This window comes from Bemisia tabaci, chromosome 1 (assembly GCF_918797505.1).
Source record: "Bemisia tabaci chromosome 1, PGI_BMITA_v3".
NCBI classification, from domain to species: Eukaryota; Metazoa; Arthropoda; class Insecta; order Hemiptera; family Aleyrodidae; genus Bemisia; species Bemisia tabaci.
Window position 1 is genome coordinate 77,172,301 of NC_092793.1, and position 17,935 is coordinate 77,190,235.

Sequence of the window (17,935 nt, forward strand, 5' to 3'; positions counted from 1 at the left end):
CGTGTTTTATCAAAGGAAATGTGGCAACGCTTGAAGGTTCACACGGCGTTTCTCTATAGCACGGCAGTGTAGGGTCTACGGTTTGTAACCATTGTGTTACACAGCACCGCACCGTTCCGAGTCTATCACAAGGGGACTTTAACGCAGGAGTAGAAAAGTAGAAAAGTACGATGCCCATTGATGGTAAGCCAAGGTGACGTTTAAATGCTGCAGCACGAAGTTTACTTTCACAGTGGAGGGAAAGTTATTTTTCTTGAATTTCTGCATTATTTCATCTATTAATTATGACTTGACAAAAAAATTAGTCTAGATGCGTGAAATCACAAACTTTTAATTGCTTTAAATTTTTATCCTTTTTAATTGTCGTTTCCTTCTCACATCTCGTCTCTTTCTCAACCTATATACATAATTTTGGTTTTTTATTACTGCGTTTTGTTAATTGTAGTATGTGCGTTTGATGATGGCGTTTGCCAAAATGTGTAAGCATGAGAAAAATACCTCGAGATTACGTAGCACTGAGCCCGTGCACGGAACTACGGACAACTGGATTCTTGGTCGCCAGGAGCAGCAATTTGGCAACCCCGGATTCCCTCCATTTAAACCTATGCTAAAAAATTGATTTTTGTCGGAGCACATGCCCCCCCCCCCCCCCCCCAAGAATCGATACATTTCCATAGGTTTAAATGGAGGAAAGACGATGTTGCAGATTTGCTGGATCCGCCAATGTCGCCTGAACAAAAGTACGGAACTACATTTCAACATAGCGAAACGCCTGCTCCCAGATTGTATTTATCAAGTTTTTAACTGAAAATGTGGCAGAGTTTTCATCTGATTACATGTGAAATCAGCATGATTCGGGCAGCTCTTCTGCCGTGCTTAGGAAAAACGCCGTATGAACCTTCAGGCGTTGCCAAATTTCATTTGAAAAAAACACTAGTTGTTAATATTTTTCTTCCAATTTCTCAGATAATTTTGTTTGCAGTTTGATCTTAAAACTTCTGAAAATTTTAAAAAAATATTCTTAACTCTCCTCAAAAATGAACATTTTATCGAAGGAAATTTGGCAACTCTCGAATGTTCACAAGGCGTTCTTCCTTAGTACGGCAATATTCCGTGCTATGGAAAAACGCCGTATAAACATTCGAGCTTCTCGCCGAAGTTTCATTGTCTATTTTAAAGGAGAATTATGAATATTTTTCTTTTAAATTTTCGGATAATTTAGATCTGATTGCGAATATACTTCTCTGAATAATTGGTGGAAGATAATCACAGATTTCTTTTCATAATTTGTCAGAGGAAATTTAGCAACGTCTGAAGACTCATGCGGTGTTCTTCCTCTAGGTGTGGTAGTATTGCACAGTTATATTCCTACATACATCGGCAAAAATTGTAGTTACATTTTTCAATCGTGAAACGACGTATTTTGTACAAGTATTAAAGCTTTGAGAATAGGTTGATTTGTCCTACTTCTCTCGTTGCCTTTGAAAAATGGTCGACCCAACAAATTCCCATAACATTTATCAAAGGAGGGGTATCGTTAAGGGCCTTTTTTGGGCCCACCCTGAAATTCCTCAACTCCGCAATTTTTTGGTCATTGAAGGTCTATATTTTACGGAATTCATAATGGTTTGGTCATTTCCGATCTATTTCAGGGTCTACCACTGGCCTAAACATGGGTCTGAAGGCCGATTTTGGCCAAAAATGCGGGTTTTTCGGCATTCAACGCGCTGTTTCATACCGATCCCTTCGGAGGACAAAAAAGTCCTTCAAGTATGTTCATTAGGGATGTAAGAGAGTCACTTTGGCCAATTTTCGTTAATGTCAAACTTTGCGCTCATTGTTAAAAAAAACTTTTTAGAATTTTCCTGTTTTTCATCGTTATTTAAAATGGCTTAAAAAAGCGACTCATCTTACGCCAGAGTTTAACTTTTTTGGCAATAAATGGACGTGGGTGGTCAAAACCTTCCTCAAAAAACTTTTTTAGATTCAAAGCCCCCCCTAAAAGCCGGTGTTGCCATATTTCATTGCCTGAATTCACGGAAAACCTAGTATTTTAGAATTCGGAGGCTGCTCCTCGTCAAGAACATTCCGAGAGTTCAGAAACCTTTATTTTTCACACGCAGTGGCCACATTAGTAGGAATTTTATGCATGTTTTGTCTATTTATGTACTTATCTCCCGCTGTGGCGCAGCGTTGCCACATGTTATTCGTGAAAAATTCGCGTTTAGGTGGTTTTGCTCCATTTTTTTCGGATCATGCCTATGGAATAAATATATAAGAGAGGTACAAGTGGATCATATGTGCCGGTATTAATTTTTCTAAGATCATGCACCTACAGACGACCCATTCTCTTCCGAGTTCTTGGAATGATGAAGAAAAAAGTGATGCGCCACAGCGGGAGATTCATACATAAATAGATAAAACATGCATAAAATTCCTACTAATGTGGCCACTGCGTGTGAAAATTAAAGGTTTCTGAACTCTCGGAATGTTCTTGACGAGGAGCAGCCTCCGAATTCTAAAATACTAGGTTTTCCGTGAATTCAGGCAATGAAATATGGCAACACCGGCTTTTAGGGGGGGCTTTGAATCGAAAAAAGTTTCGAAAAACAGGAAAATTCTAAAAGTTTTTTTTAACTATGAGCGCAAAATTTGACATAAACAAAAATTGGCCAAAGTGACTCTCTTACATCCCTAATGAACATACTTGAATGACTTTTTTGTCCTCCGAAGGGATCGGTATGAAACAGCGCGTTGAATGCCGAAAAACCAGCATTTTTCGCCAAAATCGGCCTTCAGACCCATGTTTAGGCCAGTGGTAGACCCTGAAATAGATCGGAAATGACCAAAAAATCGCGGAGTTGAGGAATTTCAGGGTGGGCCCAAAAAAGGCCCTTAACGATACCCCTCCTTTACGACCTTAAATTTTGAACCAAATCTTCTGCTATCGAATACGAAAAATCAGGGAGAATTTAAGTTTTATGTTGACCAGCTTCTCGAAAGAAAAATAAAATTTCTAAGGAAGTCTGCAACGTCGCAAGTGGAGAAACGTCGTTTCTCATTTCGCCCAAAAATATGTTTGCATAAAATTGAAGGCATTATGACTGGCCTCTCTCAACTTATCTTCGTCTGTAACGCTAAACAATGGGACGCGTTTGCTACGGCGCGGCGCCTTGATACATGATACAACTATACAACCTCGACGGATGTCCGTATTGCGTTCAAAAATTTGAAGGCGTTTTGACTTCCTACGCATAATACCTGTAGTTGATTCGATCGACAAACGCGTTGGTCGGCGGTGACGGGGACTTGATGCAACTTTTTAAACTTGATGGATGTCCGCATCGCACCGACTGAAGTGCGAAACCACGTATCTCCATTGCGGTGTTTCAAAATTTCCGGGAAAGAAGATATTGGAGAGAGAAATGAAGAGAATATGTGATTGAAAAAAATGGATCAAAATAAATGAACAATAAATGCGAACCAGTCGACATCGATTCGATCAAGAACAATTAGAAAAAAAAACAGGTTCGTTTTTTTTCCCAATTGCATTTGTGTGATGAATGTCTGATCACCACAGTTTCCAATTTTAAACTTTTTCTGATTTAGACAACGATAAAATTTTTTAATTTTCAAAGGGAAGTTTGATATATTTTAAGATATCAAACGAAAATGAATAAAAAAAATAAAATTTGAGAGTTTTATGGTTTATTCTCTTTTTGCTTAAACAATCAAATCAATCTGCTTAATCAACTTTTTATTACGATAAATCAGTTCATTTATGGTTTTAAACATATTACACGTATCCTTTGAGGAACAAAGGAGGAAACTAACACTTGAATCCCAAAAAATATTTTTTAAGATGGAGATAAAAATTGCTTTGACCTAGAACAATCAAGATAATCTGAGGACATACAACGAATAGGTAAAATTAATATAGAAATCACAGCCATAAATTTAAAAAAAAAAGTCCACTTACTTGATACATTACTCTTCACTATACTTCATTGCTCTTGCACTACGAAATACGAGGGGCATTCGTAAAGTAAGTATATATCTTTATTTTCTCCGAAATTAATGAAGATAAATTAAATCGGTAAAAATTGTTTTTACCGCCATACTCTCAGCTTTTCAAAAAGCCTTCGTTTTTTAAATTTGGTTTACCGGTTCGCGAGTGACGTTATTTTTCCCGCGCCCATCTCTCGTCACTGCGTGTCCAAAATATTCGAGCGCGGCGGAGGCGGTGCTCCTCAGACGAAGTACATGTTTTCACCGTAAAGAAGGTCGTAACACAGTTAATTGGTTAAATATGTAAAACTTTCAGGCTTTGAATTGTCTTACCTTACTTTTCGACATAATCTCCACCCAGTTGAACACATTTCTGATACCGTGTTAGCAGTTTGCGGATTCCATCTTCAAAAAATTGCGAATCCTGGAACCATTTTTTTTACAGCTTCTTGCAACTCTGCGTCGGTGGAGAACTTTTGGCCACCCAAGCTCTTCTTTAACGCAAGAAAAAGATGAAAATCGCTTGAAGGAAGGCCCCGTGAGTACGGTGGATGAGGAAAAAGGTCCCATTTGAATGAGGCGAACACGTCTTGAGTCACATGAGCCACATGAGGCCTAGCGTTGTCTTGAAGGAACAAAACTTGACGAGACAAAAGACCGGGCCGTTTTCGCTTGATCGCTGACTTAATTTTTTTCAAAACTTCACAATATCTTGCGGCATCGATCGTTTTTCCTCTCTCCAAGAAATCGATCAGTAATATTCCTTGAGCGTCCCAAAACACCGTAGCATGTGCTCGTCTGAGGAGCTCCGCCGCACTCGAATATTTTGGACACGCAGTGACGAGAGATGGGCGCGGAAAAAATGACGTCACTCGCGAACCGGTAAACCAAATTTAAGGAACGAAGGCTTTTTGAAAAGCTGAGAGTATGGCGGTAAAAACAATTTTTACCGATTTAATTTATCTTCATTAGTTTAGGAGAAAATAAAGATATATACTTACTTTACGAATGCCCCTCGTATTTAACCAAGAGCACAATAATTTAGCTTGAATGGTTTTCTCCATCAGTAAGATTATGGCTAAACTCCAAAACCACGAATGTAAATGAGAGGGTTCCAAAATGTGTGCATTGGTGCTACATTTTTTTATGGAGACCAATCAGCATCCTGGATAGTTTGAATTTCTTTTGCAAAATCACCATGCAATGCTGAAGAAAAATAATGACATTTCAAGCCCCACTTAATTATTTTTTTTTATTTTTTTACTCTTTTGTGAAGTCAGAACTTTTTGAATGTTGCTTTACAACCACTGTTAATGGGGGAGACTGTACACAGAGCAAGGAAGTAGGAGGGATGAGGGTGAGATATGGTCGTATTGAAATTTGATCTTAGAGGGGAGGGGGGCCTGCAAAGTTTTTCCAGGTTGGTCTTAGAAAACTTCTTGCAGAGGGTGCTAGAAAAGTTTTTGCAGAGGTGCCCACCAAAACCTCGCAACGCCACTGACTATACCGAAGTATGATAATTTAGACGTTGCAAATATTTTTTTGATGCAACGAAATTTTTTTTGTAAAACTTTGAAATTATAAGAGAATTTCATCAGAGATTCAATTCAGTAGGTATTTCTGAAAATTTCGGGGGAAAATCTTCGTCTGGTCTCTAAACTCAAAAAACTGGCTTCTAAAATAAATATTTCAGCCGAGAAAATGTTGCAACATTTGAATGCACTTACAGGATTCTTCCTTGGGACAGTAGTATACAGATACGTTTTTTTGGAATTTAGCCATTTGAGACAATTTTATCTTAAGAAGTTACTTATTATACAAAATTTGTGATTTAGCACCTTGAAATCATAAAAGTTGAGCTAACACTCCCAAGAAAAGAAAAATAAAAGTCTTCTACCACCATCTGAAAAATTTCTCAGAGAACAACAAACGAAAAAGAAGAGCTTATGAAAGTAAGTTAGAGTACTGAAAAATATAAGTCATGAGCAAAAGCTAATTTAACCTGCAAGATTGCACAAAGCAAGTAAAATCTGAGTACACAAAAGGAAGAGAGAAACCCCAAGAAGGAACTTTACTTACAAATAAATTGGATACGAAGCATTTGATATCAAAACCTGCAAAACCCATGGACCTCAAGGTTTCAAAAAAGTAATTGAAGTACCATTGGAAATATTTCATCGATAAGTTTCAAAATTCTCAAGGTGTGCGAGGGAAATCAGTGGACTTGTCAATAGGTAAATTACACTTTTGTCTACCTACTACTTAATTTGTTCTGAAATTGAGTGGAAGACTGTGTATGACATGAGGCATCTTTGTGAACTTATGGTTCACAGTTCCAATGTACCTAAGTACCTACATCATTACGATTTCTATGTAAAAATAATTGTGAGTTTACTTAAAGGTACCTATTTTAAAAAATCGGATTCACAAGAAGTGAAACACTTGTCTTAAGAATTTAATGCAATTTTCAATTAAAACGAAGAAAAAAGAAAGAGAAATAAGAAAGGGAAGTTAAAATGAGGGAAATACTGCAGCAGAGTAGACTTTCTATTCAACTACTGATATTGAATGAATAATTTTTTTCCGCCAGGCTTTTTACTTCATTTTTGAAATTTTTTACTTCATAACTTTAACTTGCTGAAATTACGTACGTCGAAACGATGGCGATATGTTGATCGATGAACTGTGAATTCACCTTATTGGTTTCCACGTTTTGATTCCAAATGCTTCATATCTATGACCCTCCATCTGAAAAGAGACCTCAGTTCAAAAAGCCAAAATTTGAGTGAAGCTATTTTTGTTTGATTGGATCAAAAAATTAGACTACTAACTTTAGTTAGAAAACCCTTCCTAGGGTCTTAGAGAAAAAGCTGCACACAGATTAGGTACTTAATTTTTGAGCTTATACAGGAGGCTGTGTGTTGCTTGAAGTTTGGCAATATCATACTCTGAACTGGGCTGTATGAAATTTTTAATAACATTGCTTCAAAACCATGGTTTTTGAGCTGTGAACTTGACACCGCCAAAACTGCTGCCAGATTTAATATTTTTAGACTTTTTTTTTATTGTAAAATGTTTGTAAAGACTTTCTTCTGAGCTCCAGTTGGTATCAGTAAACGAATTTTGAGTTTTCATAGACTGAGGTCTGTTTTCCTGTGGATGGTGACACATGGACATCATAATGCAAAAAGTTCGAAACTCTTCTGGCTCATAAAAGCACCTACCTGCATACAAAGATTGATGGCAGATATTTTATTCTAAAGATGAGCCAGGAAAGTTGATTCCTTTCAGTATTACGTCATCCAAATTTCATTAACTATTGGGCTTAAATGCAGAAATACGAATCACCATTTATTTACAACTCAAATTTCATACTGTTCTCCTATTTTGTGGAAAAACTAAGTGTATAGTTCTGAAAATTTGAGAGTTTTTATCCTTTAGGAGCTATCCTGACAAAAAAATAAAAATACAGCAAAATATGGAAATGAGAATTGGTATTTTCTGATTCAAGCCATTAAAATTTACTTATTTATTTTTGCACCTCTCAGAAGGAAACTCCTTAATTTTTGATCAGAGAAACTATCAAACCCATTATTCTATGCTAGTGTTTCACCAATCTCATGTTTTCAACAAGGGGTAACTTTTTTCAAGTTCCATTAAATAATCTTTTCTTTCTTTCATCTGAATGAGATTTGCTGGTTTCTCTGATCGGTAATCAGGAGCTTGCAAGCAAAAGGTAATTTTAAAAATAATCTTTGGTAAATCAGCCTTGGAGCACTGCTTCAGATAGGCAGGCGTCTTAATTAAACCTATTTACAGACTTCAGAAAAAACACATCAACGATTAATCGTATGTTAGGTATACTGTTTGAAAAATTTGAGGAGACAGAAATATTCGTTGGAAAAAGTATCAGGAGAAAAAAAAGAGAGAGGAAAAAGAATAGATAAAATAACAATGCCCACTCTAGAAAATTTCTTTCAAATGAATTGAAAATAATCAGTTTTGAAAAATATAAGTTCTGCACTACTACTTCCGTTTGGAAAATTGTTCTTTCGATGAATCTTAATGTTTACTAGTAATCGCTTGAAGGTTATTCACGAAATTAATGAAATTTATCTTCCGAAGCTTATAACCAATCTTCATGCTCTAGAGGGAAATAAAAACCTCTTTTAGAAAGAATTAATTTGGTCCTTTTCACAATAGAGAAGATTGGATCTCATAAGCATGCAAACAATTCCTCCTATCTTGTAGTTTTCATGTTATGAGTTTCCGCAAACTAAACATTCTGAATACATCGATATTAGGCAATATCTCTCGATAAAAAAAGCTTTCAGACAAATTCCATAACAGTTAAAAATAAACAATTGCTCGAGCTTGTTCAAAAATTCTTCTTTTAAGTAAATTTTAAATTTAATAAAATCGATTGAGATTTCTACACATGGTAGAATTATTGATGATCTAAAAAATCTTACTTTAGCACTCAAAATCGGAAAAAATGTCGTGGTGATAACAAAACCTGGTGTGATAAAAATATAACTTGACATTGTTTTTTTATTTACTTGAAAACCTGCTGGAAGGATTTGAAATTTAGGAAATTCAGGGTGAAATTATCCCTAATCAAACCCCAAAGTTTTCACTTTCTGACCTTTGTGAGCACCCTAATGACAGCGGGAAAAATTAAATTAAAATAAAATAAGAACAAAAAGAAAGTAAAATTAAAAATAATTTAATAAAATAATAATTAAAATTTATAACAAAAATAAAGAGGAAGGGACAGAGAGAGGGGAGGAGGGAGGGAGGTTAAAAAAATAATAAAACTATACACAATAAAAATAAATCCAAAAATAAAATTACAATTATTCTGTTACGCATTGGAATAATAATAATCTACACTTTACTTCTTTGAATGTGGGTCTTTTTTCTGGCGAAAGATCCCATGCTTGTTTCATTATGTCATACACCTGCGAGGGGCAGCCCTCCGGTGCTTCCATCTTGTAACCTTTTTCTACGTGTTTAACAACATCTGCTAAGGGTATCCGCGGATATGGAACCCTACCGAAAGAGTAGATCTCCCACAATAAGATCCCGAAGCTCCACATGTCGGATTTATTGGAGAACATGCCCAACTTCAACGCTTCCGGCGCTGTCCACTTGATGGGCAGTTTCCCGCAATCAACAGTGAAGTTTTCCTCGCGGGCTAGTCCAAAATCCGCAACTTTGGCTACGCCTGACTCCGAGATGAGCACATTCCTAGCCGCTAAGTCTCGATGGACGACTTTCCTTGATTCTAAGTACTCCATTCCGGAACATGTGTCTCTGTGTCAGAAAAGATGAACCCAAATAAGTAAAAAAAAAAAAAAAAAACTCAATGTGAAATTCTTCCTAGCATCTTAAAAAATAAAAATCGGCTTCGATTTTTTGAGATCGTAAAGGCAACCATTTTTGAAAAGTATACAATGAAGTATACTAATTGAAGTTCCGATTATGGTGATTTGTCCCCGCTTCTTGGCGGTGTCGAACTGGTATGGGATACAGTGCATTGATCAAGTAAAAAACTCTGGCAGATTTTGACTTCTCAGCCAAAAAAAAACAAACTGATAAAAAATGATAGCACATAAATTTTGGAAGAATGAAAACAAGATTGGGTTACAAAATAAACATTGCATTTGATACAGAGATTAATTACTGTGTCAAATGCGATGTTTATCCTCCAGAGAAATCCTGTTTTCATTTATTAAAAATTTCTAATTTTTTTTTCATTGAGAATGATTCTACAGACTTATGTGCCAACGCTACAGTTTTTCTTTTTCTTTTTTTTTTTTGGCTAAGCAGACTAAATTTGCCAAGGTTTTTTACTTAACTGTCGCAATAAGATGCGAAACACTTCCCTTTCAACCATGCTAGGAATTGGGGATGCATCACCTCAGGGTAGATTGCAAAAGCTTTTAGAGGGATTCATTGAAATAAGTCTTTGCTCTTCGATGATTTTTGGGAGGGAATACAAATGAACTGGGAAAATACTTACACAGCAAAGTTGATCTGGTCCCTTTTGGTGACATGAAGTCGCCCTCGGGATCGCAAGTAGTCAACAAGACTCCCTTTGCTCATGTATTCTGTCACGAGTAAAATATGTCTCGAGTTTGGGATTTGCGTAAAAACTAATCCCAATAATTGCACCAAATTTTCATTTCTCAGCGACCTGAACAACCAAGAATACAGTTCTATAGTCAACAATTTGAAAAAAATATTTTATCAACGTAAAATAATAAAAAGAGAGGAAGAGAGAAAGAGAGAAAAAAGACAATCTACATGGGGCTTTCAATTAAAAAAGATTCAAATATGCAGTGTGCAGGGTTGCGGATGCTGCTGAGATTAGAAAATTAATTTTCCCGGAACATTTTGGTAAAATTCCCTGTCAATTAAAGATATGCCAAATGATTAAAAAGAAATGATTTGAAATAAAAAACCGGTATTATTTTACGTTCGAAGTGTCAAACCCATTATACAGAGCAAATAAAATGACTTTTCAATTTTTCCCTGACACTTTTGTCATTGTCCCTGGCATTTTTAGGTTTACCCGGACTCCTTAAAATCCCCTGATATTTCCCAGTATCCCCTAATAAGACAACTCTGTCGAATAAAAAAGAAGAGAAAAAAAATAACAAACCATCCAAATAAATCAAAATACACCTTCATTATTCTTGGATTAAATGTCAATAAAAATGCAATCTTGGAAGAACTGATTTTCAAAAAAGAAGATGTACTAACTAAAATCACATTGAAAAATTAAAATGCGTAGCAAAAAATGAATAAGCCCATGCATGACTGTGAAATGAAAATATTAGCTATCTTGACTTGAAAAGAATACATTTTCTTGAAAAGAGCACACGAAAACTTTATGGACAAATTCTCTGGTTTAGAATCGATGGAAACTTCATTGTTTTGACAGTATGCAGTGATTTAGGATATAATGCAAAAAGCACTGGCCTAACTCATGACCATTAGACAAGGCAAGCATTAAAGCATCACAAGATACAATCGTCAAAAGTCCATATGAAAAACATTTTACTTGTTGAAACTGTCCAGAAACAAATTGTAAAAAAGATGCTGGCAGTTGTTGTTTGAATTGAAATCAATCAGTCTCAACTTCCTGCTTGCCAAAAAGGATCAAAATCTAGGATGTCATGTCGGCCACTAAGAGCTAATTTATTGTGGGACAAATAAATTCTAGTTGGGTTTCACAAAAAATCCTTCCGTATCTGATTCACAATTCCTGTAAACTTCTCACAAACAATTCAGCAAACTGAGTAAATTATTAAACTGTTTGTGCGCACTGAATTTAGTTCAGTGATTGGTTAGGTGCCATTTGATTTCGGTTTTTTGATGAACGGTAAGTTTGAAATTTTCGACACAAAAAATTTTGATTTCTCAGTAATGAGGTGAGTGTGAGATTCTCAATGTGTTCTTGCATGACATTTGGTGAAAATTAAAAGGGAATACTTAAGGAACACTTTTGCAAAAACTTCCTTTGCTACTTTTCTCCATTCTGAGAAAAATGAAAAAAACATATACGCAATACAGCTGATTTTGCAGCAGGATGCCTTCTCCATGCTTTTATTAAATGGAATTCAACAGATAATGTGATTCGACAAGTTATCCATTTTTGGCGCTAACTTGATTCTCATAGAAAGTTGATATGGCAGGTTTTGCAAAAGTGCTCCTCACTTGTTATGCATTGTGGCAGTTAGTTTCTTGCCTTATTGGAAGAATCCATTAGGACTAAATTTTGCAATAATAAATTACTATTTTCAGCTCTTGATAGAAAAAATTCTTATGCAATTAGTTACCATATACAGATAAGTGCTTTCACAGATGAGCACTAAATAGTGATTCCTTTTAGCAAAATGTAATTCATTTGAAGTTTCCAGGTTTTGAGGACAAAGATTGCACAAAAGAAAAAGCATTGCACAAAGGACCAAACGTGCATTTTCTGAATCACAGAATGAAGCAAAGGGCGTTCAGTACTAGATCAATTCAAGGCAAATCGCAGAGTTACAAGCACTTGCTTTTAGAAAGTCTCAAATCTTACTTTTGACGCAGCCAGAATTTTGATCCTTGATTTTCAGAAAGAACTTAAAGAAAAAGAAATACAGTTCCAGCTCCCTAGGAAATTTTCTCAAGATCAATATTGCTTTGTTTTTAAAAAAAGACCGCTGAACTATGGCGAAAGGTTAATTTGATAGCTTTACTGGGTAAGAAACAAAGTTGGAAAATATTTCACAAAAAAACGGAATAATTTTATGATGAGATATTTTTTAAAAAAAGGAAAAAAAAAACCAAAAAGCAAAAACATTGAAGATAATAAGCAAAAACTCTTACGTCATTAAAGAAGCTTCGGTTAAGAACTTTTGCGCCGCTTCGCTCGAATCTTTAAGTATCTTTACAGCAACTTTTTCACCCCTCAAAATTCCTAGCATAACATCACCAAATTCCCCTTTGCCTATTGTCTCACATAGCTGAAAAGGTAGAAAACAATCACAAAGCAGTTAAAAAAAGCACACAAAAAAAAAAAACACAAAGTTAATCATAGATGACCAGAAAATCTAGCTTTTTTAGCTTTTTTTCTTTCTCTCCTTGCATTTAGAGAAATTGAAGTCAAGAAATGGACAGTTACCGATGTTTTAACTTACGGCACATTTCATGAAGCTTTTCTAAAAATGAAGATTTGTTCTTCATGTTATTGAGCAGTGGCAAAGCTATTCTTCAACTATTGATAATTTCTCATTTGAAGATATGGCAAAGAGTCGATTATTAAGATTTTCCTTGCGAAAACCCTGATAATTGATCTTTTCCCATAGGTTTAAATGGCAGATCAATTGATTTATTGCAAACCACCCCAGGCAACTGTCATTGAGGCATTTTTCAAAGGTTTGTCTGTTTATCTCTCAATGGGTTTTTATTCATTAAATTAAAAATGAGTATAATAGGTTAAGAATCATGCAAAATTTTTTAGTCTTACTGACAGAAAAAGAAAGTTCTTCAATGAAGGTTTTATTATCAATAACAGACTCAGCATCAAAAAGTTGATTTCAAGATATACACATTTAAAGTTCTATTGACTGGCACATATCACTAAAGCTATCTCTAGGACACTGTATGAACTCCTCTATCGTTAATAGCAATTAGCTCATTAGGCATCATGTCCTTGGTGCTTAGAAAAAAACGCCACATCTAACTTTATTTCCAAAGTCCTGGCAATTCCGTTTTATTCAAACTTTGGCTTTTCGAAAAACCATTTCCTTTGATCTAGGAGCGCTCACAAATCTCAAACCTCTATCTCAACTTGTTCAAAAAATGTGGAGGCAATGCCTGGTATTGGTGGTGCGGGACTTTAGGATTACCCTGTATTTATGATTAGGAGCGTCTGCAAAAATTAACAGTTGATGATTTGCCCTTATTTAAAATTTTTTCCTGGCACATTTTGTGTAAGTTAAGGGCTTTTAGCCAGAGGTCATTCAAATTATTTCCAAATCTGCACTAAATTTGTACACTATAGTGATAAGTTTTTGATACTTCAAAGAGGGTTGGGGAAAAAAGCCAGTTGCTGAGGGAAAGGAAAATAACCCAAATTTAATAGGCTTATAAGCAAACAATGGAAAAAACTAAATTACCTCAAGCTCATGTTCTTGGATTACCCAGCCTGCTTTGATGAATGCTTTTGTGTCAACACAGACATCTTGTTTCCCTACTTTTGGTAAGCTTTTCGTCAGCTGAGTGCACAGGCCATCAGCATCTTGTTCATAGTGCTGAAATCCAAATAAAAATTGCATACAAGATTAATTTAAAAAAAAAAACCCTCAATTGTTTTATCATTAGTTTCAATAAACCACTAAAGCACCATGAGATTTGGTTCATCGTCAAAACTGCATGCGAAACATATTAAACGTTTTGACAAAGCCTTTGATCAACTGACATTAGGTTAGTGTAGATGGCTTACATTAGAACCATACTATTGAAAATTCCCATTGGTCTAAACGGCTACAGAGTTACTTTACGATGAGTTATCCCTTATTTTCTCAACAGTTTTTTGCTTCAAAAAGGGCTATAACTGATAAAGGTGTGTGAGCTTTGGTTCCATTAGGATATTAGTAGACTTTTAATAGAATTTTTGAACTCTTTCAAAACTCCCTTCACTTGAGTGATCACAATAAATATGGAGGGAAACAAGCTCTCCTTTTTGTGTTTCTTTCTTTTATCAAGGCATTATCTTCAGTCCTATTCAAAGAAATAATAATGTATTTACCCGCATGTGGTACATAAAAAAGAAACCTTTGAAAAAAAAAAACAGGGGCATCTTATCTTGGGGCAATGGCTGCGTATTCTGCGCACCCTCGATTTGAGAGCCGAAATTTTGAAAAAAAAAGTGCGTATGATACGCAGGTAAATTTGGTAATAATGTGCAAAAATTATTTTCATGTGGTATTTGAAGATTCTGATTAAATACCTAGAGCAGACTTTACCTCAACGAGTTGAGCGAGATTCTCAAAAAACTCTTCATCATCAATTGTGAGATGGTTGTCTTTGTATTTGACACGGTAATGTTCAACCTTGTCTTGGAAACAGACGCACAGCGTGTAGTCACCAGGAAAGTTGGTGGATTCTCGAACAAGAAACAGACCATCTTGTTTTGGAGTTAACAGCTGCTCAGCTCTTTCTCGCGAGATTTTGCCGTGAAACCACCTGCAATTTAAACATACTGATTAGTAAATATCTTAACGGTACGTTATTGCCTGGATACATTGTTATAGAATACTCATAGTTTTGCAGGAACGTGTATAATTTGAGGTAACAGTAAGAGCATGTTTCACCAAAATTGTTTTGTGTTTTATTTTTCACAATCGATGTGCAATCAATGAACGGGAAGTCAAGAGAAAAACAAGGTTAAAAACCCTAAATAATCTGTCGAGCCTGCTTAAAGGACGATCTGATCGCTGCAGATAGCTGTACATGAAAATATCACGACAGCATTGCAATGTTGTGAAAAAAAACTTTTCAATTAAATGAGTTTGTTCTACTAATACGTAATAACACTCAATTTTTTTTTGTTTTGAAAAACAGGGGGAAAAAGGCTGGAAAAGCTTGAGCTTGTAGGAGAAAAAGCATAATACTTACGGCATCGCGTTGAGTTTGACTTGCGCTTTGTTGCATAGTGCCGAGATTTTGCGTTGCTCACAATCCTCAAAGTGCTGGGGTTCAGGGGTAGACCTCGACCATCCGATACCGCTTGTTTCCACCTCAACATACTGAGGACTCACCGGTTCTAACCGCTGTGGCAGATAATGAATTTCTTTTATTTATTAAAGAGTCAGATATAAACCGAGTAAAATTTGGCACTTATGGCAACAGAGAGAAGCTCTCCTAGATTTCAATATTTACTGACTTCATGGGAATGTAATGCGTACAAATTTCGCTAAAGATACATTTTTAACAGGGCAACTATTATTAGGGAAAAGTAGGAAATTTGCATGTTTGCTTTGACAAGACAAATAATTTCAAAGTTCGACAGCAAATTTCATTGATTTTTCACAATTTAGAGAAACAATACCGAATTTCTTTGGAAAAATGACCATTTTTTTCCTTTTAAAGATTTTACTCCTAATTTTTCGGATAGTTTAACTTGCAATTTCAGAATCCTAGAGAAGAATACTGATAACGATCCTCAAAACTTAATATTTTATTGAGGTAAATTTGGCAAAATTCAAATGCTCATACAGCGCTTTCGTTAAACATAGTTTTGTTTTCCTCTTTAGCTGCCAGAAAAAGCTATACATAAATCATTAAGTACATATCAGAAGGAAAAACTGTATAGTTCTCTTTTTAAAAAATGATCAACTTACCTGAGTGCAGGTTGTGTTTTGACTCATTGCTGGTCATAGTTTGAGGATAATCATTTTTATACTATGTTGGCTATTCCCATTTGTTGCTGAGCCTGAAAAGAAAAAGAAGCCTTATTCATTGAATGTTAAAAAGAAGTAATTCCGACCTTTGATTTGTTGCTTCATAAAGTGCAAGTACATGGACATAAAATCAAGCCGATGTAGAAAATGCTGACTCTTATTGGGTAATTCTACTTCCTGATAAAGTACATCACAACGCACCTTACTTACATTGAAATATTTTACAACAAAATGTAAGAAAGTTTGATGTTAATTTGAAGCTGAGTCCTCTGATATAGAATGCCCAAGTACAAGATTTACTCCTTTGTCAACTGATACCAATTGGTGTCTTAAAGATAGATTGAAAATACTGAACTACTTCTCCTACGGCCATTTGGATTAAAATAAAAGCAGCAGCCAAGCAACTTCCCTTATCAGATAAAATCTTGTAATATATACTTTGATTAACTAATTGGTTAATTTACCTGTGAGAGTTTACAGGTACCATTTACGGATGTGAATGGCTCATGTCAGTGAAAAAGTAATGACAAAATTTTGCTCAAAGCATGTAAAAAGATGATTGAGTTGACTTAAGTATTGTCGCCATTACATAATGACCACAGATATGTGAAAATTAATTGGACTAAAGATTTCATATGTCATTTGCAGTAGAATGAATTTATGGTTCTCCCTTTCACAAAAAAAGAAGAAAAAAAAAGATGTAAAATTCTTCAACAAACTGGCAAAATTATCCAGTGATACCCAGTAATGAGAAACAACAACATATTCATTTATCTATAATGCAGAAATTGATAATGCTTGAATCTAATTGGATAAAAAAAGAGTCTCTATAGTGATATCACAGCTGAATGAGTCTACATGTAGGGCGAGGTTAGGTTTACCACCTGTGAGTGATCCAAGGAATCAGAGATCTAATAAGTCAAAGGATCCTAACAGCAGTTTCATACTAATAATAATAAAGCACTAGTGAGTGAAATTAAGGCAACCATTTCCACATTCAATCATAAAAAGATCAGACGTAAGTAGGAGGGGACAAATGTAAAAGTGTCAAAACAACCACACTTCAATGAAATGTTTCAAAACACATGCTTAGGAGACATCTGTAATAGAAAAGTGCCAGCATCTTCTTCAAGTGGGAAACGGGTAAAATTTCAGGGGAAGCAGCAAGTGAACTGTCAAGACGGCTGCTCAAGGATACGCCCTAACCTACAAAAATTGTTTACAATAGGTAATGCCCTTCACCAATGAACTGGGTTGGGATTCCTTTAAACTCAGTGAAAATTGTAAGTCATGAGAGCTGCGCTCATGCATCCATCAAGGTATTAATTGGGCAAATGAGTTACTATATTTGCCAATCTAGTAGAAATGCACGCACCACTAACCTCATTAGAGAATGGTTGCGAATAGTATCAGACTGATCAGACAGTTAGCTGACAGAATTACCTAGCATCAGAACAAAATCTTGACATACTCTTGTTGCATGCAACCCTGAATGATATATTTTGATGCCAGTTAGGGTGTATAAAGGTACTGTGTTGTGTTAAAAAAATGAAATGATCATCGGGATTGACAAGTTACTTGTGTGGGTATGATATCAGAAGAAAATGGGTAAAATTACCTGAGCACGACACATTAGAAATGCATCATGGTACTCTGGAGTTTTGATTGGGGCGAACTGGAAGTATCTGATGACTGAAAAGCGTAATACATTCAAAATTACAGATGGGAAATGCACATCTGTGAAGATGAGAAAAATAGAATAGGCTCACTCATAGTCAGATGAGCAGTGACCCGGGCACGAAATCTTCGATGAATCAGCTACAACGAAAATATCTCAAGAGCTTCGAAGATAATAACAAAACACAAGTAATTTCACCGGAGTTGCTGTGAAATTTAGTAATTCAAATGTAAAGTAGACTCTTATCACACGTCACGGAATACAACCACGGCCATTTTCAATTTCTAAACTT

The 17,935-nt window shown here is 35.5% G+C and overlaps 1 protein-coding gene across 2 annotated transcripts; it reads right to left on the reverse strand.

Moving 5' to 3' along the window:
• Positions 1-8,718: 8,718 nt before the first annotated feature.
• Positions 8,719-17,909, reverse strand: LOC109044045 (tyrosine-protein kinase CSK). Of its 2 annotated transcripts, none has more exons than XM_019061525.2 (8): positions 17,735-17,909; positions 15,906-15,997; positions 15,181-15,335; positions 14,529-14,748; positions 13,680-13,814; positions 12,388-12,524; positions 10,034-10,207; positions 8,719-9,324 (listed from the first exon to the last, which is right to left on the reverse strand). In XM_019061525.2, the coding sequence occupies exons 2-8, from the start codon at positions 15,930-15,932 to the stop codon at positions 8,865-8,867; spliced, it is 1,308 nt and encodes a 435-aa protein (XP_018917070.1). In that variant the 5' UTR covers positions 15,933-15,997; positions 17,735-17,909; the 3' UTR covers positions 8,719-8,864. The 2 variants fall into 2 exon arrangements, with proteins under 2 accessions (XP_018917070.1, XP_018917069.1); XM_019061524.2 differs by having other exon boundaries at positions 17,584-17,908.
• Positions 17,910-17,935: the final 26 nt, after the last annotated feature.